Source organism: Enhydra lutris, unplaced genomic scaffold, assembly GCF_002288905.1.
Source record: "Enhydra lutris kenyoni isolate GAN:26980312 unplaced genomic scaffold, ASM228890v2 scaffoldscaffold1, whole genome shotgun sequence".
Lineage (NCBI taxonomy): Eukaryota > Metazoa > Chordata > Mammalia > Carnivora > Mustelidae > Enhydra > Enhydra lutris.
In genome coordinates this window covers 13485036-13511338 of record NW_019154085.1, presented here as the reverse complement: position 1 = coordinate 13511338, position 26303 = coordinate 13485036, and the positions used below count along the sequence as shown (strand labels likewise).

The following is a 26303-nucleotide window of genomic DNA, read 5'->3' as shown; positions in this document are numbered from 1 at the left end:
GACTTATTTTGCTCAGCGTAACACCCTCTAGTTCCATCCACGTCGTTGCAAATGGCAAGATTCCATTTCTTTTGATGGCTGCATAGTATTCCATTGTGTGTTTGTGTGTGTGTGTGTGTGTGTGTGTGTGTGTGTGTGTGTGTGTGTGCATACATACCACATCTTCTTTGTCCATTCATCTGTTGATGGACATCTAGGTTCTTTCCATAGTTTGGCTATTGTGGACAGTGCTGCTATAAACATTCGAGTGCACATGCCCCTTTGGATCACTACATTTGTATCTTTAGGGTAAATACCCAGTAGTGCGATTGCTGGGTCATAAGGTAGCACTATTTTCAACTTTTTGAGGAACCTCCATGCTGTTTTCCAGAATGGCTGCACAAGTTTGCATTCCCACCAACAGTGTGGGAGGGTTCCCCTTTCTCTGCATCCTTGCCAACATCTGTTGTTTCCTGACTTGTTAATTTTAGCCATTCTGACTGGTGTGAGGTGGTATCTCATTGTGGTTTTGATTTGTATTTCCCTGATGCCAAGTGATGTGGAGCACTTTTAATGTGTCTTTTGGCCATCTGGATGTCTTCTTGGCAGAAATGTGTGTTCATGTCCTCTGTCCATTTCTTGATTGGATTATTTGTTTTTGGGGTGTTGAGTTTGATAAGTTCTTTATGGATTTTGGATACTAGCCCTTTATCTGATATGTCATTTGCAAATATCTTCTCCTATTCTGTCAGTTGTCTTTTGGTTTTTTTGACTGTTTCCTTTGCTGTGCAAAAGCTTTTGATCTTGATGAAGTCCCAATAGTTCATTTTTGCCCTTGCTTCCCTTGCCTTTGGTGATGTTTCTAGAAAGAAGTTGCTGTGGCTGAGGTCAAAGAAGTTGTTGCCTGTGTTCTCCTCAAAATTTTGATGGATTCCTTTCTCACATTGAGGTTCTTCATCCATTTTGAGTCTATTTTCATGTGTGGTGTAAGGAAATTGTCCAGTTTCATTTTTCTGCATGTGGTTGTCCAATTTTCCCAACACCATTTGTTGAAGAGACTGTCTTTTTTCCATTGGACATTCTTTCCTGCTTTGTCAAAGATTAGTTGACTATAGAGTTGAGGGTCTATTTCTGGGCTCTCTATTCCGTCCCACTGATCTATGTGTCTATTTTTGTGCCAGTACCATACTGTCTTGAAGATTACAGCTTTGTAATTGAGCTTGAAGTCTGCAATTGTGATGCCACCACCTTTGGCTTTCTTTTTCAACATTCCTCTAGCTATTGGAGGTCTTTTCTGGTTGCGTATAAATTTTTGGATTTTTTGTTCCATTTCTTTGAAAAAAAAATGGATGGCATTATGATAGAGATTGCATTAAATGTGTAGATTGCTTTAGGTAGCATAGACATTTTCACAATATTTGTTCTTCCAATCCATGAGCATGGAACATTTTTCTATTTCTTTGTGTCTTCCTCAGTTTCTTTCATGAGTACTTTATAGTTTTCTGAGTACAGATTCTTTGCCTCTTTCGTTAGGTTTATTCCTAGGTATCTTTTATGGTTTCAGGTGCAATTGTAAATGGTATCAACTCCTTAATTTCTCTTTCTTCTGTCTTGTTGTTGGTGTATAGAAATTCAACTGATTTCTCTGCATTGATTTTATATCCTGATACTTTACTGAATTCCTGTACAAGTTCTAGCAGATTTGGAGTGGAGTCTTTTGGGTTTTCCACATATAGTATCATATAATCTGCAAAGAGTGAGAGTTTGACTTCTTCTTTGCTGATTTGGATGCCTTTAATTTCTTTTTGTTGTCTGATTGCTGAGGCTAGGATTTCTAGTACTATGTTGAATAGCAATGATGATAATGGACATCCCTGCCATGTTCCTGACCTTAGCAGAAAAGCTCTCAGTTTTTCTCCATTGAGGATGATATTTGCTGTGGGTTTTTCATAGATGGCTTTGATAATATTGAGGTATGTGCCCTCTGTCCCTACACTTTGAACATTTTTGATCAGGAAGGGATGCTGTACTTTGTCAAATGCTTTTTCAGCATCCATTGAGAGTATCATATGGTTCTTGTTCTTTCTTTTATTAATATATTGTATCACATTGATTGATTTGGGGATGTTGAACCCACCTTGCAGCCCAGGAATAAATCCCACTTGGTCATGGTGAATAATCCTTTTAATGTACTGTTGGATCTTATTGGCTAGTATTTTGGTGAGTATTTTCACATTTGTGTTCATCAAGGATATTGGTCTGTAATTCTTTTTTTTTTTTTTTTTTTTTGATGGGGTCTTTGTTTGGTCTTGGGATCAAGGTAATGCTGGCCTCATAAAATGAGTTTGGAAGTTTTCCTTCCATTTCTATTTTTTTGGAACAGTTTCAGGAGAATAGGTATTAATTCTTCTCGAAATGTTTGGTAGAATTCCCCTAGGAAGCCGTCTGGCTCTGGGCTCTTGTTTGTTGGGAGATTTTTGATGACTGCTTCAATCTCCTTACTGGTTACGGGTCTGTTCAGGTTTTCTATTTCTTCCTGGTTCAGTTTTGGTAGTGTATACACCTCTAGGAATGTATCCATTTCTTCCTGATTGTCAAATTTGCTGGCGTAAGTTGCTCATAATATGTTCTTATAATTGTTTGTATTTCTTTGGTGTTAGTTGTGATCTCTCCTCTTTCATTCATGATTTTATTAATTTGGATCCTTTCGCTTTTCTTTTTGATAAGTCTGGCCAGGGGTTTATCTTATTAATTCTTTCAAAGAACCAGCTCCTAGTTTCATTGATTTGTTCTACTGTTGCTGTTGTTGTTGTTTTTAATTTCTGCTCTGATCTTTATTTCTCTTCTCCTGCTGGGTTTAGGCTTTCTTTGCTGTCCTTTCTCCAGCTCCTTTAGGTGTAGGGTTAGGTTATGTATTTGAGACCTTTCTTGTTTCTTGAGAAAGGCTTGTATCACTATATATTTTCCTGTCAGGACTGCCTTTGCTGTGTCCCACAGATTTTGAACAGTTGTGTTTTCATTTTTATTTATTTCTATGAATTTTTTCAATTCTTCTTTAATTTCCTGGTTGACCCTTCATTCTTTAGAAGGATGCTCTTTAGTCTCCATGTATTTGGGTTCTTTCCAAATTTTCTCTGGTGATTGAGTCCTAGCTTCAGAGTATTGTGGTCTGAAAATATGCAGGAATGATCCCAAAATATGCAGGAATGATTTTGGTACTGGCTGAGACCTGATTTGTGACCCAGGATGTGATCTATTCTGGAGAATGTTCCATTTGCATTAGAGAAGAATGTGTGTTCTGTTGCTTTGGGATGGAATGTTCTGAATATATCTGTGATGTGCATCTGGTCCAGTGTGTCATTTAAGGCCTTTCTTTCCTTGTTGATCTTTTGCTTAGACGATCTGTCCATTTCAGTGAGGGGGGTGTTTAAGTCCCTTGCTATTATTGTATTATTATTGATGTGTTTCTTTGATTTTGTTATTAATTGGTTTATATAGTGGGCTGCTCCCATGTTAGGGGCATAGGTATTTAAAATTGTTAGATCTTCTTGTTGGACAGACCCTTTGAATATGATATAGTGTCCTTCCTCATCTCTTATTATAGTCTTTGGCTGAAAATCTAACTGATATAAGGATTGCCACCCCAGTTTTCTTTTGATGTCCATTAGCATGGTAAATTTTTTTCCACCCCCTCACTTTAAATCTGGAGTGTCTTTGGGTCTAAAATGAGTTTCTTATAGACAGCACATTGATGTTTTTTTTTGTTTGTTTGTTTGTTTGTTTGTTTAATCCATTCTGATACCCTGTGTCTTTTGATTGGGGCATTTAGCCCATTTACATTCAGGGTAACTATTGAGAGATATTTAGTGCCATTATATTGTCTGTAAGGTGACTGTTACTGTATATTGTGTCTGTTCCTTTCTGGTCTGTTCTTTTTAGGCTCTCTCTTTGCTTAGAGGACCCCTTTCAATATTTCATGTAGGGCTGGTTTGGTGTTTACAAATTCTTTTCGTTTTTGTTTGTCCTGGAAGCTTTTTATCTCTCCTTCTATTTTCAATGACATCTTAGCTGTATATAGTATTCTTGGCTGCATATTTTTCTCATTTAGTGCTCTGAATATATCATGCCAGTTCTTTCTGGCCTGCCAGGTCTCTGTGGATAAGTCTGCTGCCAATCTAATATTTTTACCATTGTATGTTACAGACTTCTTGTCCTGGGCTTCTTTCAGGATTTTCTCTTTGTCACTAAGAGTTGTAAGTTTTACTATTAGATGACGGGATGTGGACCTATTTTTATTGATTTTGATGGGGGTTCTCTGTGCCTCCTGGATTTTGATGCTTGTTCCCTTTGCCATAGTAGAGAAATTCTCTACAATAATTCGCTCCAATATACCTTCTGCCCCCCTCTCTCTTTCTTCTTCTTCTGGAATCCCAATTATTCTAATATTGTTTCGTGTTATGGTATCACTTATCTCTCAAATTCTCCCCTCATGGTCCACTAGTTGTAGTCTCTCTTTTGCTCAACTTCTTTACTCTCTGTCATTTAGTCTTTTTTTAAATCACTAATTCTCTCTTCTGCTTTATTTATCCTAGCAGTAAGAGCCTCCATTTTTGTATTGCTCCTTATTAATAGCTTTTTTGATTACAGCTTGGTTAGATTTTTGTTCTTTTATTTCTCCAGAAAGGGCTTTTATTTCTCCAGACAGGGTTTCTCTAATATCTTCCATGCCTTTTTTGAGCCCAGCTAGCACCTTGAGAATAGTCATTCTGAACTCTAGATCTGACATATTACCAATGTCCATATTGATTGGGTCCCTAGCCTTCGGTACTGCCTCTTGTTCTTTTTTTTGTGGTGAGTTTTTCTGCCTCTTCTGTCATTTTATCCAGATAAGAATATATGAACAAGAGAATAAAATACCAAAAGGGTGGCAAAAACCACAGAAAAATGTATGCTAACCAAATCAGAAGAGACCCCAAATTGTGGGGAGAAGAAAGAGGATAAAAATAAGTTTAAAAAAATTTTTTTAAAAAGGTGCACACACCGGGGCGCTTGGGTGGCTCAGTGGGTTAAAGCCTCTGCCTTCAGCTCGGGTCATGATCCAAGGGTCCTGGGATCGAGCCCCGCATCGGGCTCTCTGCTCAGCGGGGAGCCTGCTTCCCCCTCTCTCTCTGCCTGCCTCTCTGCCTACTTGTGATCTCTCTCTCTGTCAAATAAATAAATAAAATCTTTAAAAAAAATAAAAAAATAAAAGGTGCACACACCTTTTTAAAAAATTATATATATATATATATACACACACACACATATATATATATATATATATATATATATACATATATATATAAAATGAAATATATATTTTAGACTGGTGAATAGAACAGAGCCACCCACTTGGTTTTGGGTGTATTTTGGTCTCTTAGAAGAAACTACCTCCCTGCAATATGTGCTGTCCATAGCACTGGGTGTGGTGCATAAACAGTGAATTCTGGAACACTGAAAAGAAATTTAAAAAATAAATAAAAATTTTTAAAAAAGGAAACTACCTCCCAAAATTTTAAAGAAAGAAAAACTTATATATATATATGCAAAAATAGGGTAAACACAATGAAGCGATGGAATATGACTGTAAATATGACTGTAAAGATGAAAAATTTTTAAAAGAATCCTAAAGGAGGAATTGATAAGTTGTTTGGAAAAAGAAAGAAGAAAAAAGCGGGGAGGGGGTTGGAGAATGTGCTCAGGCTGGAGACTAGAACAAAGCCCTGTGCTAGATTTAGGGTATATTTTAATCTATTGGAAGAAATTGTATCCCAAAATTTTTTCAAAGAAAAAACCCTATATGTATACAAAAAATAAAGTTAGACACAATGAAGGATAAAATATGACTATAATAATGAAGGTTCAAAAAGATTTTTTCTTTAGAAAGGTACTGTTAAGATAAAATAGTTAAAAAAACATTAAAAGAGGAAAGAGGAGGGACGCCTGGGTGGCTCAGTGGGTTAAGCCGCTGCCTTCGGCTCAGGTCATGATCCCAGCGTCCTGGGATCGAGTCCCACATCGGGCTACTTGCTCAGCAGGGAGCCTGCTTCTCCCTCTGCCTCTGCCTGCCACTCTATCTGCTTGTGCTCACTCTCGCGCACTCTCTCTCTCTCTCTGACAAATAAATAAATAAAATCTTTAAAAAATAATAAAATAAAATAAAAGAGGAAAGAGGAAAAAATTAGAATAAGAAAAAAAATAAAATTAAAAAAACTAATTAACTTTGCTAGACTAAAGAATCATGGGGAGAAAGCCATGAATTCCATGCTTTGCTTTCCCCTTCTCTGGAATTCCACTGTTCTGCTTGATCAGTGAGCTTAGTCTTAGCTGGATGGTCTTGATCTTCTGGGGGAGGGGCCTGTTGTAGTGATTCTCAAATATCCTTGCCCAAGGTGGAATTGTGCTGCTCTTGCCAGGGGCCAGGCTAAGTAATCTGCTTGGGTTCGATTTTGGGAGCTTTTGTTCCCTAAACGCTTTCTGTAGAGCTCTGAAGGATGGGAATGAAAATGGGGGCCTCCCCATCTCCAGCCCGGAGGAGCTGAGAGCTCATGGCCACACTCCTCAGTGCACCCTCAGAGGAAACGCTCAATCACTCCTATCTCCCTGGTCTCCAGCTGCGCTCTGAGCTCACCCAGCCTGTGACCAAGCATTTCTGTCTCTGGCACACAGCCCCATTTGGAGTCTCTAAACCCAGCAGATTCCTGCCGCTCTGCTTTTCCAGTGGATGAAGATGGGTCTCCCTGGATCTGCCACTTGTGGGGTCCCTGCTCAAAGAGCAGTGGCCTGACTGTGCTGTGGATCACAGTTTAAGGTAACCCCGAGCTGAGAGCTCACTCCTTGGCTCTGTCTCTGTAGCTGGCTTCTCTGCTCTGATACCTGCAAGCTCTGCTACAATCAGAAACCCCTGATCCTTCTGTGACCCTGCAGGAGCTGAGACCACACTGTCCCTGCAAGGGCTCCACCCCTGCTTAGCCTCTGGAGCGATGTCCCTCAGTGGAGCAGACTTCTAAAAGTTCGGATTTTGTACTCCATTGCTCACCACTTGCTGGGAGCTGGCCCCTTCCCCGCTGCAGTCTATCTTCCCGTAGCTTTGGATTCACTTCTCCACACGTCCTACCTTTCAGAAAGTGATTGATTTTCTGTTTCTAGAATTGCTGCTCTTCTTCTCTTCGATCCCCTGTTGGGTTTGTAGGTGTTCGGAATGGTTTGATAACAATCTAGATGTCATCTTGGTCTGCTACTCTTTGACATCTTGACTCCGATTTTTGGTTCTTATTAAAAGATCAGTATTTTGTAAGAGTCAGTGATCACTCTACCGTATAATTCCTCTTGGAATTTTTTTAAAGATCCACATTAGTTTGCAACTCATAATGGTTTCCAATAAAAAAGTAATCTGTTTTCTGGGGGTATCCTCTTTTATCTCTTGAAGCTACAATATTATGTCATTTATCTCATAATCTTTTTCTCTGATATATTTGTCACTCAAATACCCTGTCAGTTCTTGGATAGCTAGCTTCTCCCTGAAACATAATTCCTTGCCAGGGTATACTTCTCTTTAAAATAGTGCTGTTTGGATGGTTTTCCTCATAAACCCATATTCTTCTGTAAATTCTAAAGAACATAATAAAAGAAGTTATAAAGGCAGATTGGCTCTCTAAACATTTCTCCAATATCTTTTTCTTTTTTTTTTTTCTTGTTTCTAGGAAACTGATACCGAGCAGTTACTAAAAAGCCTACGTGAAGCAGAGTCTGAAGTTTTTGAAGCATCGGGTTAAGAAACTATTCACATTTGTGTTTATTATTAAGATAATTAAAAAGAGGATAGTTGTATCACAAAAAGAAAATTAGTAATTCACTTTAAGAGGATTTCATTTTTTGTTTGAAATAAATATACTTCTCATAGTTTTAGTATATACTATTTATTTTGTTACACTCCAAAGAAAATACTTTGACCCAATTAGGAGCTGTTTGTTTTTTTTTTTTTAAGATTTTATTTATATGAGAGAGAGACAGCATGTGTGTGAGCAGGGGGAGGGCAGAGGAAGAGGGAGAGAATCTCAAGCAGACTTTGTGTTGAGTTTGGAGCCCAGTGTGGGTGTTGATCTCACAACCCCGAGATCATGACTTGAGCCAAAACCAAGAGTTGGATGCTTAACCAACTAAACCACCCAGGTACCCAAGAGTGTTTGTTTTTCTTTTTTAAAATTCTCCTTTCCTCATTTAAGGACAAGAAAAAAGTTAAATCTTAACTATAATCTGTGAAAAAGTATTTTTCTTAAACATTAGCTCTAGGGCTATTGGTCTCTTCTAAGTAGAGGTGTGGTTGTGTGTGTGTGTATGTGTGTAAGGAAGGACAGAGAGAGGGAGATGGGAAGTTCAATTAGCATTAAATTTGAGAACTCTTTACAAATTATCAGTAAGATAATGGAAGATATTGTTTGGTATCCTTTAAAAAAATCTCCATTAAACATTCATTGAAAGTAAGTTAAAATAGTTGCATAGACTATATCTGTAAAATCTTGGATTCTGCAGGTGTTAAATAATGACTTATTGTTGCAAGACTTGTGCCACAAGTTACTTCCCTACTTCCTTACTTCTACTTCCTGGCTACCTCAGCCTTTGATATCTTCATTTCATAACCTCTGAGAATCAGCCAGCCTAGCAGAGCTATGGTGTTTTTAGCCTACTCTTTACCTTGAAACGTTCAATTTTCAGGTGTAGGAGAATCACAATTTCCATCTTCAGTATCACTGTTGAAGATTTGAGGTTAACATGCCTCAGTCACTGTTGGTTGCCAAATTTTTTTTCTTTTTCTTTCTTTCTTTTTTTTTCTTATCTGAAGAGTTTATTTCAAGTCTAGTGACTTCTTTTTTCTGGTATTTCTCTAGCTTCTTATAGCTTCAGCTAACATTTATTGACCATTGTGTTGCAGGCCTTTACCTAGATTTTATAAATCAGTCCTCACAGCAGCCATTTGAGAGTGCTATTATTTCTTTTTAAGATTTTATTTATTCATTTGACAGAGAAAGAGATCACAAGCAGGCAGAGAGAGTGGGAGGAAGCAGGCTCCCTGCTGAGCAAAGAGCCCAATGCGGGTTTGATCCCAGGACCTGAGATCATGACCTGAGCCAAAAGCAGAGGCTTAACCCGCTGAGCCACCCAGGCATCCCGAGGGTGCTATTATTATTTATCCATGTTTTACAGATTAGAAAGCTGAGGATCAGAAAGATTAAGAAACAAGTCAGAAGTCACATAGCCATCAACTGATAGGGATTAAATTTGAACGTTGTACATTTGAGCAAACAGATTAAGCATTTAGCCATATTGCTGCTCACATCTTACATGTACTTGTATCACACCTGTAAGATAAGCATTATTAATCTTATTTTACATATGAGAAAACCAAGGCTCAGAAAAATGGGCTAAGCTGACTACAGTCACATAGCTAACAGTGACCATAATAAATTTTGTGTTATACTAGACTTAATACATTCCTTTGTATCTCAAATTTTTATTGTCTCCTTTAAAGGTTTTCCTTTTCTACTTGCTAAATATATAATCTTTATATTTGTAGGAAAATTTTACAAGAGCTTCAATCAGCTTCCAAATGGTCCTACTTTCTCTGCTTACATGCAACTTTATTCCAGTCTCTTCTTCCAATCCCAACCCTATTACAGACCATCTGGGATTTATTTTATTTCCTCTTAACTCGTAGCAGAATATACTGTATATATGTTTTTATATCTTACATTGATGGATCTGAAATCTTACCACTTAATGCATGTACTCATTTTTATCTCCACACTTTTTCAATTTACAAATCCCCTATCTTCCCAGAGATTCATCAGCCTGTTTTTACTAAATAGTATTTATGTTTGAATAACTGCTTTGATTTAAATTGTTCTTTGTTCTTGTGAGAAAAATTAAAATAGCATTGGTGTACATATGTTTAAATGTGTTTGTTTTATAATATAATAATGAAATACTCTATTAATTTATTAACAGATTTCCCTCTTATAATGGAGGAAGTTGAAACTGTTCCAAGTGAGGTGAGGGAACTTGGAAGAGAACTTCTAATAATCACTATTTTATAAGGGGATGTAACATTTATAAAGAAAGAAATTTTTATAAATAGGAAAAAAAGCACCCAGGAAGTTATTCAGGTTTTTATGGTCATTTCTGTTGTGGCACTGTCTCTACAGTTACATTATTTATTTAATTAAGTTACACTCTTAAAAGGGAAATTACAACATAAAATGATAATATTTTAAAATACATACAAAGATAGGGGACAAAAGATGTTGATAAAGAGAAAGTGGGCAACAAGTAAAAGTAAAAGCATGAAATTCTGCACAATGATCTTGGAAGTGGATGCTACAGACGTAACCACATTCTTTACTTTCTCTATGGATTTATAATCTATATTTAAGATAGAAGCAAAAATAGAGTTCACATAATATTTGATTTAATGATATTTTCTTTGTGCTATTTTGCTATTAAAAGTTCCCTTATTTTTTAAATTTTTTCCTTATTTTTATTTTTTAAAAAAGATTTATTTCTTTTAGAGTGTGCATATTTGAGTGCTGGAGGAGGACAGAGAGAGAGAGAGAGAAAGAGAGAATCAACTGAGTGCAGAGCTTGACAGGGGGCTCAGTCCCATGACCCTGTGATCATGACCTGAGCTGAAATCAAGAGTCAGACACTCAATGGACTGAGCCATCCAGGCATCCCTAAAATTTCTTTTATTGTAATATATTGGTGTAGCATAATAACAGCAAAATGTTGGACTGAATTATCTTTATTAAGATGTTGCTGATTTACAAAATCTGAATATATGAGAACCACTGCTTTATAAAGTGTGATTGGGGCTCCTGGTTGGCTCTGATGGTGTAGTGTCTGCCTTTGGCTCAGGTCATGATCCTGCAGTCCTCTGATCAAGCCCTGCATGGGGCTCCCTGCTCAGTAGGGAGTCTGCTTCTCCTTCTCCCTCTGCCTGCTGTTCCCCCTACTTGTGCTCTCTCTCTGTCAAATAAATGAATACAATCTTTAAAAAAAAAAAGAGCTACGCGATCATCTTAATGAATAATATTCTGTAGTCCATGGTTTCGTGCAAGTGAAGAGTTTAACTCTTTCAATAAGGAATGTAATAACTGACAGATATTGATGGTCACTTTTTATGATAACGAATAAGGTAGTACAAATGATTTTTTAAGTCCAGTTTTCTTAGTTTTAAATATTTTCTAGTGATTAATTGGTAGCTTGCTTTATTGATATATTTTCTAGTTGCTGGATAATGATGATAAGAAAAGCCTGACTCTACCAACTCTGAACCAGTCAAATCAAGATAATTCAAGTGCTGTTGCTCCTGAAAGTAATGAATCAACAAAGCAAACAGATGAGTCAACAAAGCAAACAAATGAATCAACAAAGCAAACTCCATTGCCTGTTATTCCTATCCTGAAAATAACAGAGGAGAACCAAACATCACCTCTAGAAGACTACCAATCAGAAGCTGCGCTGGAGGGGGAAAAAAATATGTTCTTAACATCAGATGTAAAATTGAAAGATAGATATCCAAGGCTTTTAAAAACAGACTCATCTTCATCAGAGGTAAAATTGAAAACTAGCTATATATATCCAGGTAAAATAAAGTGGAGGAACTTAGAGTCATCACCAACAGAACTTAGATGGCAAAGCAACAATTTAAGCTTAGCTAGAAAAAAGAGCACAAGCTTAGTTTCCTCAGATTCAAAATCCAAAGGTAGGTCTCAAACCCAAGATCCAGAGGAAGACCTTGTATTAGAAGTATAAGACTAGGGAAAACAAAATAATTCATTTAAAAAAAAAAAAATTGAAAATGCATTCAAAAGTCTCCCAAGTGGAAGTATGTCTAAGTATACTAAACATTCCTACCCTACTTAGATTCAAGTAAGGAGGAAAAAAAACCCTTGAAGGAAAAGCAGAGTGGTGTGAGATACCCGTAGTACAAACTAGTCTCATGGGTGGGTATAAAATTCAGCTGAAAGTGTAACAACAGGGAGATGTAAATTCAAAGGAAATTCAAAATCTGGAGAAATTATTTCAGTGGAAATTTTTAATAAAACTGTTAGAGAAAATAACATTCTTATTACATATAATTTTATAGTTTAAAATGTGAATGATTTGAATATAAATTCAAAGGGTTAAAGCACTTCTCAAAATGACAGTTATTCTATTTAGATCTTTACTTCTTATTTGAATCACTATTATAGGTAGCTCCTAAAGCAGTGTAAAAATGTATACTGGTCAATGGGTAAACAATCTGAATTCTAACTAAGGTTCTGCCTCCAAATACTTCAGCAAACTTGGGCACCTAAACCACCTAAACATCTAAACCTGTAGACCTATTTCCTCATCTGTTGAATGGTAGATCATATCAGGTCATTTCTAAATTCTCTTCCAAATTCTAAGATAATTTCATTAAATATCTCTATTTGGGGAATAATTCTTTTTTTAATTTAATTAGTTTGATAGAGTGTCTGTACAAGCAAGGGGAGTGACAGGCAGAGGGAGAGGGAGAAGCAGGTTCCCTGCTAAGCAAGGAGCCCAGTGCTGGCCTGGAGCCCAACATGGGGCTGGAGCCCAATGTGCGGCTCAGTGCCAGACCCCAGAGATCATCGGCTCAGGTCATGATCTCAGGGTCCTGGGATCAGGCCCCGAGTCAGGCTCTCTGCTCGGCGGGGAGCCTGCTTCCCCCTCTCTCTCTGCCTCCCTCTCTGACTACTTGTGAACTCTGTCAAATTAAAAAAAAAAAAAAATAAGAGCTAGGCATGGAACAAACACAGGGTCATTTCTACTGAATTCTGTTAGTTAAAGCAAGTCTCATGCTCAAGCCTGATTCGGTATGGGAAGGGACTGCAGAAGGGCAGGAATCTTAGAAAGTGATGTTCATTGGGGGCCCACATTTGGAGATTTAACTGCCACAAATTAACTATATATACCCACAAGTCATTCATGTGCCTCCCACATGCAAACTATTTTTACTCCCCTTCTAAGATCCTTGCCTCATACTATTGCTGCATCAGGCTTGGCCTTGAAGTACAGAATTTGAGCATCTAAATCAGATCCAGGTGGATGAGGCTGCTTGAGTATGGCACCTCTCAGTCTTAAAATCTGTGAATTGAAGAGACCAGTTATCTGTGTCCTGTATACGCAGTGAGTAAGGAACAGGAAAACACATAGGCACTTATATTCCAAAGGTGGAAAAGGGGGAAAGTGAAGCGTACAGCAGTCAGTGAGTGAGCCATAGTAACTTTGAAGCTCTTGCCTCTACCCTCGTGGCTTGGCTTTACCTTCTCTTTCCATGAGAAAGAGATAATATTGGTAACTGAGTAACTTTGCAGCCTCTGTCTTCTCTGTAGAAAGCCGAAGGCCGAGGGTTCAGAAACTTCTTTCCATTTAAATTGTCTCTGTTCCTGTCCCAGATGCTGTGATTCTTAATTTGTGATTTTCTGTATTATCAAGTTATGATCTTAGCCAACTGTTACACTTCTGAATATCTTTAAGACAGGCCACAGTTTGCCTTTGGTTGAGAGCCAAGGTGCTGTAGTACAATATCCTTAAGAATTATAGAGGCTCAAGGTGCCTGGGTGGCTCAGTGGGTTAAGCCTCTGCCTTCAGCTCAGGTCATGATCTCAGGGTCCTGGGATTGAGGTCCTGCCCAGTGGGGGAGCCTGCTTCCCCCCACCCACTTGTCTGCCTGCCTCTCTGCCTACTTGTGATCTCTCTCTCTCAAATAAATAAATAAAATCTTTAAAAAAAATAAAAAAGAATCACAGATGCTGTCTTAACCAGCCAAGAGGATTTAACAGGATATCCTAAGATACTTAGAATATTTTTTGTTTAGCCGAGTGGGTCTGTGAAACACTATTTTAAAACTTTTTGAGATCTGGGGGCATCTGGGTGGCTCAGTCAGTTAAGCGGCTGCCTTCAGCTCAGGTCATGACCTTACGGTCCTGGGATCAAGACCCGTGTCAGGCTCCCTGCTCAGCAGAGAGATTCCTCCTCCCTCTTCCTGCCCCTCTGCCCACTTGTACTCGCTCTCTCTCTCTCTCTCTCTGTCAAATAAATAAAAATCTTTATTAAAAAAAAAAAAACTTTTTGAGATCCGAACAAGAGATCTTACAGTCACACCCTTGTGATCTTGACCTTGAAACCACATTTTCCTGATTGGAACCCAATCAATGAATTCAGGAGGCAAGGATTTCTGTCATTGGTTCAATGGCTTAACAACGTCTTTAAAGACCAGAACAGGCTCTTACCTTTCCTCTTTTTCATGTTCCTGCTTGTTACTTTATGGTCACAAGATGTTTGCTTCAGTCCTAGGCATCATAGGTAGATCAAGGCAGGTGAAAGAATGGGAGGTTAAGCAATCATGTTCTAGTGCCTACGGAAAACTAGGATTAAGGAAGATGGAATTATGTTATGTGATGCCACTAACCTTTTATTAATTTGTTGAATTTAACTGCCTTCCTTATGCTATCAATTTCATTCATGAAATGTAAACCCTTGCATGATGATTGATGGAACTGGTGGGAAATATTCTATGATCTCTCAAATTCATTATCTTTGCTAATTCTTCTCTTTGAATCAACCCAACTCATGCATATATGAAATGCATCTTTACAATTAGTTTATCCACTTTCTTTTTTAACTCAGTAATTTTTTTCACCTAGAAGTTTTTCTAATCTAATTACATCTGTGAATTCTTCAAACTAATTAAGACTATAAAAATAGAGATAAAAAATAGTTTCCATGATTTTTGGAGTAGGAGAACTTTTCCAATTAATCGAAGTAGACCTTCTTTTGAAACAGATAATTTTAAAATTTCTCATCATTTTTCTCTTTGCTCATACTGTTCTCTCGAAGATCTGTTTGTCCAGTAGTATCTGAGATGGATTTTGTCAGAGATAGTTTACTTAAATCCTTCCTTTTCAGAAAAAGGAAAAGGAGTCATTTTATATTTTCAATGGTTTTAATATTGCTCTCTTAGGCTTTTATTTGCCTATGAGAAACAGAAATATATATATATATATATATATATATATATATATATATATATAATTGGAAGCAATACATTTCAGAGAACATCACTGAATTTTCAGTGTTTTCATATTCATTGAGCCAACATTCCTTGACTTAGCTGGGCACCCTAGACTAATTGCATGTACTATGAGCTTGAAGAAATGCGTGTCTCTATTGAGGAGTAGAAGGTTCTGTCCACTTTCTTCCAAGTCAGTCTTCACTTGAATATGGTAAATTACAGGTGGTTTCGTTAGCCTTTTAATCTATTTTCATCTTGACCATAGTAGAAACATTTTTGGACTGTTGAGCACCCGTGCTTATTTTCTGTCTTGTCTCCACCTTGGTCTGCTGTCTGCCCTTCTTTGTTTTATGCTCCAAGAAGATAACTGCTATGGAATGCCTTATGAGACTGTCATCCTGGCTGATTTCTTGTTAGGTCCAGGAAATGGCAAACACTGGCAGAACATTGGAGGTCGATAGGGAAAGAAAGGTTGAGTTTTTCTGTCCTACTGTTTTCCTGCCTTGGTGCTGTGGTTCTGACAATAAATTTTCCTTCATATCTACATCTTCAGCTGAGTGGCCCCAGCTCTATGACTCCAGCTATTACCAGGCTTTGCCTGGAGTGGTAACATCTTTTCAGTGTTTCCCTCAACATTCATTATTGGTTCCTTACCCATAAATACACTTTCATTAATAGTAGGGCTTTTTTTGTTAAACCATTTTAGAGGAATACTAATTCCTGCCCTAACTCTAACTAGTAATATTCCCAGTTTTCTGGTATGCATGCATATTTTCCTCTATTTTTTTAGCTCTGAATTTTTTTAAAAATTTGCAGTATAGTTGATACACAGTTTCCCGTGTTTTTGTTTTTTTGCTCATTTCACAGCAGCTTTGTATTCAAATGTTCATTTTGATCTGAAGGTTCATCATGCATTTTTAAAGTACAAAATTGAAAATGATGTATGCTTATTATTAAAATTCAAGCAATCCCCCCCAAATGTAAGAAAGAGCCATAATTCTACCATCCAGAAATTACCAGTGTTAATATTTGGTGGCATCATTTCATAAATCTTTCCGTATTTTGGGGAGACATTCTCCATGGTTCTTCTGAGAGGTATAGGATTCTTTTCCTATAACATAATCAGTTGCATGTGATCTTGTTATCTGGCTCACTTTGCATTACTTTGGGAATCAGGCTTGGGGAACTGATGTAAAAGTGCTTATACTCTGGCTGCTGTGATTACTCTGAGTAATAAACTTTTGTTTCTGACCCAGGAAACTTACTTCTTCTATCAGCTTCCATGGAACTGTGACAAGCTAACTAGTTATCTTACAAGCACGGTACATTCTTGACAGCTTTGGTGACAGTATGGGATACTGAATGAAGGACCAGAACCTTGTGGTCTGATCAGTTGCATTTGGGGGAAGCCCACAGGAATTGGTGGAAAGTGATGATCAAGTTGTATGATCAGTCAGTCAATAAATAGTCCTTAACTCTAGACTATTGGAGAGATGGTTGCAAGTTAAGTGTTGGGAGTTAGGCTTAAAAACAGCTGCCTGAACAGTTCCCTGGATGTTGCTAATTATCCTCAGGGAGGGAGACTTCCTTGCCGGTCTGATGATCCACCTCAATGTCTGTCCCATTTTAACAATTAGTCCCAAGGTCAATCCTGAGTGAGCAGAGGATTCTGCTCTTAGACAACAGTTACAGAGTTGCATACCTACACTCAGGATCAGAGAGTGGAAATTCATGACTGTTATGGACAGAAACCAAACGAATCATTAAAACTTTGGCTGGTTTTCTTGGGAGATGAGCATGTAGGCTATATAATATCTATAAAAGAAGGATGGCCATGGCTGGGCCATCTTAGGAGGGTAAGTATTCCTGAAGTATATGGTGATAATCTTGTATCCATTCCAAAATAACAGTGAGAGATCTCAGTTTTTTGTCTTGAGTTCTGGCTGCTAAAAGATTTGTCTATCTTGAGACGGACAAACCCTGGTGGGAAATCATAATAGGCATTGACTAGTGTTCGGGCACTTACTACCTTGAATTGTGTACACAACGCCGATGACGATGATCCACTGACTCAAAGCAACAGACCCAAAGAAATAGAAATTCTTGAAGTCAGCTCTGGTGCCGTGGAAAACTCCCTCAACCCTTATGTGGAAGCCAGGGAAGAATTTGAGATGTCATCATGTTAAAGGGACCGCAGATGCCCTCGATTGAATTGGACTTCACACAGTGCATCATTACTGTGCAAGCCAAACAAGCTTAAGTCACCTGAGGACACACACACACCTCATGAATCTATCCAGAATGCAGTGTGGCTACAGCTCTCAAATCAAATAATTCCCAAAGGCAAAGTAGATGGTGTCAACTATGAAGACCTTGTTGCCTGATATAGAGTGTTGGACAGACGAGCAACATTAGAAGTTCATTTGATTGAACCGCGGGTTGCTATTACACAGCTCCAAACCAAAAGTAAATGTGAAGTCTTATTAGATGGCATGGAGTGGCCTCCTACTTCTGAATACCTTGACACCTTCCTTTCCTCTTAACCTGATCCCAGATGCTTTAAAGAGAAACATGATTTAAGGTGGAGCCAAAATCTTCCTGTCCCTAAAGGGGATAGAAGGTTCTATGCAGCCACTGCACTGGGGAATTTCAGAGAGGGTGGGGACCCAATCTTTTATGGGTTTGTTGGTTATGAATGTTCAAGTCTCTATCTTATCCAGATGTATGGAAGAAAAAATAAGCTGGATTCAACTTACAGGGTTGGGGCAGTGTTCACCATAGAGAAGGAAATTAATATCACCTTCTGGATGGGTCTCTGTAGGTCAATTGAATGTACTGTTGTTTCCACATCTGAATATGTGGTAGGAATTATTATGTTATATACTTGTCTGTCTCCATCTTATAGAGCCACATGTAGAGAAGTGCTGGTGGGACATGTAAGTTGCTACCCAACTCATCTCCCTGTGCCCTTTCAGATGGTCCAACAGAAAGACCAAAATCCTAGAAGGAATAGGGAAATCACAGCCTTCATTAAGGATTTAAAGGCAGCAGGGAAAGTAAGAGCAGCGTTATCTGAATACCCCATCCCTGTATGGCCAGTGAACTCACTATTGAAGTTGGAGACTTAGAGTTATCACCAACTGAATCCACTTGTTGCTTCTGTGCCCCAGCTGTTTCAGATATTGTGATTATAACTATCTACTACACAAGAGTGATGGCACTTGGTATCCTGTGTTGTACACTGCCAACACCACCTTTGCCATACCACTGACATTTGAGGGTCAAGCTAGTTTGCATGTGATTTTCATACTTAGCCAGGACACCTACTTACCTGCTACTTTCTACCCGGTGAGTGGGTCTGAGCCCCTGAGCACAGATGCACTTTGAAAGCAGGATGGTACATGAGGGAGGTGAGGCTTCTGATGTTGAGATAAGATAAAGGGCCAAAATAGAAACAAAAGCCTTCTAGGAGCAACTGGGTAGCTCAGAGAGATAAACATCTACTCTTGATCTCAGCTCAGGTCTTGATCTCTGGGTGGTGAGTTCAAGCCCCACTTTGGGCTCCATGCTGGACATGGAGCCTACTTAAAAAAAACAAGAAACAAAAACCTTCTAGTTGCTCTAGATGTCCTCCACAGGCTAGCCTCCCTCACACCCTTTTTCTTTCAGTGCTCCCAATCTGGAAATAATAATCTTCTGATGGCTATTCTAACTGTTGGTAGCCCCTAGTATGAAGGAAAGTCTGTGTTACAGGAGGGGGAAAAAATACCTGAAATCAGCTGATTGAGTTTGGGCAAAACTTGCAATGGGGGAGAAAGTTAAAGTGACCTAATGGGTAGGATCCTCTCTGCTGATCCAATGTACTATTATAGTGCTCACCACTAACCATATAATGAAATTGATGTGTTGCATGCATAGCATAGGCACTCGCAGATTGTCAGAAGACATTCTCCCATTCAGGATTACTGCCACAGGTATAGAAGTCCTTGTCATTTGCCACAATGGTGGATCAGGATATATGTGAGTGCCTCCACCCTCTGATTTCTAAAGATGTTCTGTTGGTTAGCAAGTCAAAAGTCTCTGTCTCAGTGGCTCAGTTCTCACCCATGGCTGCCTTCAGGGGTGGCTGATAAACCCTGAAAACTTCAAGGACCTGCTTGCCAAATAGATTTTCTTGGGACTATATGGACAGATTCACAGTTCTCAGTTCTTTTAGCAGTCAAAGAAAAAGTGCTGTTCCAACCACCTATCACCAAAAAGGAGGCCCAGCATATTTTTAAACTGTGGGTATGAGACACTCTATATACATCATTAAGCATTCAGCATGCTTTGAGTGGAGCCTATAAACCAGATGGTTTTACTGGCCAAGTGGTAGTAGTATGTTAGAGGGGTGCATCTGACTTGGTCCTAGCATCATTCTGGTTTTGCATGAAAAAGTAGAAGCTACTGATTTTGACCCCAAACTTACCCTCCATTTGCCACCTGAAGCAAAGCCAATGACTCAGGGGAGCCCTGGGATTCACAGAGGTACCCCTATATACCTAGGCAAAGTTCACTGATGGTTCAGCTAATCTGAAACCTGATGGTGTCAATTAGCTACTATGGCTGTTTAAGGGTCAGCTATGCAGAAGCAAAAATGGATGTGATACTTGACTCTGTTGGGCAGAACTCTGGCCAGTGCTACTCTTAAGAACCTTGTTATATTTTTACTTCTTGGCTGTGCCAATGGCTTAGCTGCCTGGTTCATCGTTTGGAAAATCACACACTGCCAGATTGAAGACACTTTTCTTGGGACTGCAAACTACAGAACCAAATTACTACTATGAAAAGAACCACCCAGGTCACTTATGCAGATGTATACAGTAAGGGCATGTTCTTGATGAGACTGACTGGAGTCAAGCTGCTGATTGAACCTTTACTCCCCAAGTTGCCACCTTTGTTGCCTGGAGTTATTGTTATACTGGATACAGCAACACATTCACCTTCATAGCTGGGAACAAAGTAAAGAAGTCAACTTTGGTGAAGTTTCTGATGTGTAGACTAGGCTACCACTGAATGCCCAACTTGATTCCTTCCAAATGTTGACCCATTTGACTTATGGTAGGAGAGCTTACATTGCAAGTATCCCACCTCCTCTCAGCATTGGACTTTGGGACACCTTTGGTGGTAATTGGTTGATAATTTTTCAGGCTACGATATTACTTTCAGTCCACTCAGATGACTCCAGCTACATCCACATCATTGTAAGTGGCAAGATTTCATTCTTTTTTCCTGAATAATATTCCATTGTGTATATATGTGTGTGTGTGTGTGTGTGTGTGTATTTTGTGTGTCTGTGTATATATACATATATATGTATGTACATATATATGTGTGTGTACACCACATCTTTTTTGTCCATCCATCAGTCAGTGGACACTTGGGCTACTTCCATAATTTGGCTATTGTAGACAGTGCTGCTGTAAACTTCATGTATTCCTTTGAATTAGTATTTTTGTATTCTTTGGATAAATATCTTGTAGTAAAATTGCTAGATCATAGGGTAGTTCTATTTTTAACTTCCTGAGGAGACTCCATACTATTTTCCATAGATGTTGCTTCAGTTTGCATTCCCACCAAGAGTGTACAAGTGTTCCTTTTTCTTTGCATCCTTGCCAACAAGTGTTGTTTCATGTGTTGATTTTAGCCATTCTAAAAGGTGTGAGATGATACCTCATTGTAGTTTTGATTTTGTACTTTGTGTGATGTTGAGCATCTTTTCATGTGTCTGTCAGCCATCTGTATGTCTCCTTTGGAAAAATATCTATTCATGTCTTCTGCCCATTTTTTAATTGGATTATTTATTTTTAGGGCATTGAGTTTTATAAGTTCTTTATATATTTTGGATACCAGCCCTTTATCAAATATGTCATTTACAAATATCTTCTCCCATTCTATAGGTTGCCTTTTGGTTTTGTTGATTGTTTCCTTTGCTACATAAGAGCTTTTTATTTTGATGTAGTCCTAATAGTGTAGTTTGCATTTGTTTTCCTTGCCTCTGGACACTTATCTAGAAAGAAGCTGCTATGGCTAATGTCAGAGAAATCACTGCCTGTGCTCTCTCTTACAGGACTTTTTTTTTGGTTTCAGATCTCACATTTAGGTCTTTAGTCCATTTTGAATTTATTTTTGTGTATGGTGTACACACAAAAAATTTATTTTGTGTATGGTCCAGTTTCATTCTTTGCCACATTTTATTTTTTTGCCACAATTTACCTCTTCTAATATTGTGAATCCATTCATAGATTATTATATAGTTATTTTTAATACTTTGTCCCTTAACCTTTATACTAGAGTTAAGTGATAATATACCTTCGTATTGTAGTGTTAGACTGTTCCAATTTTGGCTGTATACTTACCATTACGACTGTGTTTTATGTTCTCATTTGTTTTTTATGTTATTAATTAGCATCTTTTCATTTTGAAGAACTACTTTCAGCATTTTTTGTAAGGCAGATCTAATGATGATAAACTCCTTCAGCTTCTGTTTCTCTGGGAAAGTCTTTATTTCTTTCACTGCTGAAGGACAGTTTTTCTGAGTAAAACATTCTTGGTTGACAGATTTTTGTTCTTTCAGCACTTTGGTTGGCAAGGTCTCTGCTGATAGCCTTATGGGGACTCCTTTGTATGTAAGGAATTATTTTCCTTTTCCTGCTTTTAAAATACCCTCTTTGTCTTTGATAATGGACAGTTTTATACTCCCCAGATCCATCCATGTTGTGGCAAATGGCAAGATTTCATTCTTTTTTATGGCTGAATAATATTCCATATATATAAATATATATACGTTACAGATTTATCCATTCATCGATTGATGGACACTTGGGTTTCTTCCATTATTTGGCTATTGTGAATAATGTTGCAATATATATAAGAGTGCTTATAGCTTTTGAATTAGTGTTGTCATATTCTTTGGGCAGATACTCAGCAGTGTGATTACTGGATCACAGAGTAGTTTTATTTTTAACTTTCTGAGGAACCTCCATGCTGTCTTCCATGGTGGCTGTACCAGTTTGCATTTCCACCAACAGTGCACAAGGGTATCCTCTTCACCACATCCTTGCCAACACTACTTGTTTCTTGTGCTTTTTTAGTTTTAGCTATTTTGACAGGCGTGAGGTGATTTCTCATTGTGGTTTTGATTTGTATGTCCTAATGATGAGTGATGTTGAGCATCTTTTCATGTGTCCGTTGACCATCCATGTGTCTTCTTTGGAGAGATGTCTTATGTCTGCTGCCCACTTTTTAACTGGATTATTTGGGTTTTGGACATTGAGTTTTATAAATTCTTTGTATATTTTGAATACTAAGCCTGTATTGATTTTGCCATTAGCAAATATATTCCCTTTCTGTAGGATGTCTTTTAGTTTTGTTGATTGTTTCCATTGCTGTACAAGCTTTTTATTCTATTTTATTTTATTTTTAATTAAAGATTTTATTTATTTAGTTAAGAGAGTGCATGAAGGGAGAGGGAGAAGCAGACTCCCTGCTGAGCAGAAAGCCCAATGTGGGGCTTGATCCTAGACCCTGAGATCATGACCTGAGCCAAAGGCAGATGCTAAACTGACTGAGCTGCGTAGGCACCCCAAGAAGCTTTTTATTTTGCTTGTAGTCCCAGTAGTGTATTTTTGCATTTGTTTCCCTTGCCTCAGGAGACATATCTAGAAAAATGTTGCTACAGCTGATGTCAGAGAGATTAGTGCCTATGTTATCTTCTAGGATTTTTATGGCTTTGGGTCTCATATTTAAGTTCTTAATCCATTTTGAGTTTATTTTTGTGTATGGGGTAAGAAAGTGGTCCAATTTCATTCTTTTGCATGTAGCTGTCCGGTTTTCCCAGTACCATTTGTTGAAGAGACTGTCATTTTCCCATGGGATATGCTTGCCTCCTTTGTTGAAGATTAAGTGACCATATAATTGTGGTTTTATTTCTTGACTTTCTATTCTATTCTGTTGATTTATGTTCTATATTTGTGTCATAGCTAGTTACAAATAATCTGAGTTCACAGATTCCATTTCTCTACTGCATTTTTTATTTCACTTATTCTTCAGCTTCAGAATTTATTTGGTTCTTTTTTATGACCTATTTCTCTATGAAACTTACCATTTTGTTTTTATATTGTTTTCCTGATTTTGTTGAATTGTTTGTCTCTGTTTTCTTGTTGTTTGCTGATCTTTGCTTAAAGCAACTATTTTGAATTCTTTATTGGGAAGATTGCAGATCTCCATTTTTTTGGCCAGTTACTGAGAAATTATTGTTTTCCTTTGGTGTGTAGTGTCACATTTCAGTGATTTCTCATGTTCTTTGATGTCTTGCATTGCTGTCTTTAAAAAAAAAAAAAAGATTTATTTACTTGAGAGAGAACACAAGTAGGGGAAGGAGTGGGGGAAGGAAGACTCCCCACTGATCAGGAAGCCAAATGCAGGGCTCACTCCCAGGATGCCAAGGTCATGACCTGAGCTGAAGTCAGACACTTAATGGACTGAGCTACCCAAGTGCCCCTGCCTTAGTTTACTTTTGATATCCAATTTAGACTAGTGTTATAGAATGAGATGAGAAATAGTCTTACCAAAAAACAGCAGCAGAAGGAGGAAATAGAGGTGAAGACAGAGAAGAAGAAAAAGGGAAAGGAAAAAAAATGTGGATGCAGGAGAGGAAATAAACATACACTGAAAAAGAAAAAGAGATCTACAATTTAATCCAATTAAACCTGTGATAAATGCCTAAATTAAGAAAAAAGAGAAATTGCAAGTAAAACACCTAACTTTACACCTCAAGGAACTAGAAAAACAAAGAACAAACTAAGGCCAAAGCAGAAAGAGGAAATAAGAAAGATCAAAAAGAAATAAGTTAAATAGAAACCAGAAAAACAATAGAAAAGATAAATGAAACTAAGAGCAGGTTTTTGAAGAGATAAACTAAGAGAAGACTCAAATAAAATTGGAATCGAAACATGTTACAAATGATATCACAGAAACACATAGACTCATAAGAAACTCTTGTGAACAATTATATCCAACAAATTGGATTGCCTAGAAGAAATGAACTAATTCCTAGAAACATACAACTTAGACTGAATCATGAATAAATAGAAAATCTGAATAGACTAATAATGAGTAAGGAGATTAAAATAACCAAACCCTCCTGACAAAGAAAAGCCCAGGACCAGTTGGTTTTACTGATGAATTCAACCAAACACTTAAAGAAGAATGAAAAGAAATCCTCCTCAAACTCCTCCAAAAAATTAAATAAGAAGAAACTCCCAAACTCCTCTTACAAGGTCAGCATTACCCTGACACCAAAATCAGATAAAGATGCTACAAGAAAAAAAAACTGTAGACTGACATCCCTGATGATTATGGATGCAAAAATTTCTCAGCAAATCTTAGCAAACTGAGTTCAATAGCATATTAAAGTAATCATATTACCATGATCATGTGGGATTTATCCTTGGGATACACAGGTGGTTCAATATAAGCAAATCAGTAAATGTGATATACCACATTAGCAGAATTAGAGATAAAAATTATCATCTCAATAGATGAAAAAAAAACATTTCACTAGAAGATCTTTCATGATAAAATATCTTAACAAATTGGGTATGGAAGAAACATACCTCAACATAATAGAGATCAAAATATATCAAGCCCACAGCTAACATCATCCTCACTGATGAAAGTTTAAAAGCTTTAGTCTAATATCAGGAATAAGACATTTTTACCACCCTTACTCAATTTGTATTGGAAGTCCTATCCAGAGAAATCAAGATAAAGAAATAAAAGGCTCCTAAATCAGAAAGGAAGAAGAAAAATTGTCTTTATTTACAGATGATAACATTCCATATGTAGAAAATCCTAGATTCATCAATAAAAAAAAGTCTGTTAGAACTAATTCAGTAAATTTGGAGGATATAAAATCAGTACACAACATCAATTGTGTGTCTATATATTAACAATGAAATATCTGAAAAAGAAAAACAATCCTATTCGTAATAGCATCAAAAACAATAAAATACTTAGAAATAAATTTAACAAGGAGGTGAGAGATCTGTGCATTGAAAGCTGTAAGACTCTAATGAAAGAAATTGAAGAAGATGCAAATAAATGGAAAGATATTCTATGTTCATTGATCAGATAAATGAATGCTGTTAAAATGTCCCCATTACAAGCCATCTATTGATTCCGGGCAATACTTATCAAACTTCAAGAACATTTTTCAGAGAAAAATCCTAAAATGTATGTGGAACTACAAAGGACCATAAATAACCAAAGCAAACTTGAGAAAGGACCCAGCTAAAGGGCCCCCACTTACTAATTTAAACTGTATTACAAAGCTATAGTAATCAATATAGTGTGGCATTGACATAAAAACACATGCATAGACTAAGTGAATAAAACAGAATCCCCATATATGTTTATAAAAAATTAAAAAATTTTAAAAATTAATTAATTAAAATAAAAAATCTTGGGGGGGGGTGTAAAAAACAGAATCCCCAGATAGGAACCAACACAAATACAGTCAACTAACAATTGGCAGGCAACCAAGAATACTCACTGAGGAAAAGATAGTCTCTTCAGTTAGCAGTACTATGACAACCAGATAACCACATGCAGAAAAATGAATTTTATACTAGAGTTAAGTGATAATACACCATCATATTACAGTGTTAGACTGTCCTGATTTTGACTGTATACTTACCATTACCAGTGTATTTTATATTTTCATATGTTTTTATGTTATTAATTAGTATCCTTTCATTTTGAAGAAATATTTTCAGCATTTTTTGGTAAAGCAGGTCTAATGGTGGCAGTTGCTGGCCATATACTGGCATAGAGATTCTCACAGGCCCTGAGCCTGTGACCCTCCATACTTAGCTGCCCATTATGCCTTGGTCGTGGAATTAGCACCTGGCCAACTCAGCACAACCACCAAAGCCTTCTTGCTAGATGGAACCAAAGGTGGGTCCTCTGTACTCAGTCCCTTGCCAGGTGCCACAGTAATGGAGGAGATCACCCCTCTCCCAAACCATTTGGTTACCTGGGGAGCCCCTTGAGATCAACTTAGTAGTGAAGAATGGTTCTCTCTTTATAACTACTTTTTGATATTTTCATTATTATGTGTGTTGGTGTGGACCACTTTGGGTTGATTTTGTTGGGGTTTGCC

General features: G+C 37.6%; 1 protein-coding gene across 1 annotated transcript in view; it reads left to right on the top strand.

Annotated features, from left to right (window-relative positions):
- Positions 1 to 26303, top strand: part of LOC111162385 (C2 calcium dependent domain containing 6) — a 137815-nt gene that overhangs the window by 68689 nt on the left and 42823 nt on the right. The window contains exons 11-13 of the mRNA XM_022526812.1: positions 9734 to 9752; positions 10024 to 10067; positions 11302 to 11628. Of these exons, the coding sequence (XP_022382520.1) occupies positions 9734 to 9752; positions 10024 to 10067; positions 11302 to 11628 (390 nt within the window). The remainder of the gene's footprint in view (positions 1 to 9733; positions 9753 to 10023; positions 10068 to 11301; positions 11629 to 26303) is intronic.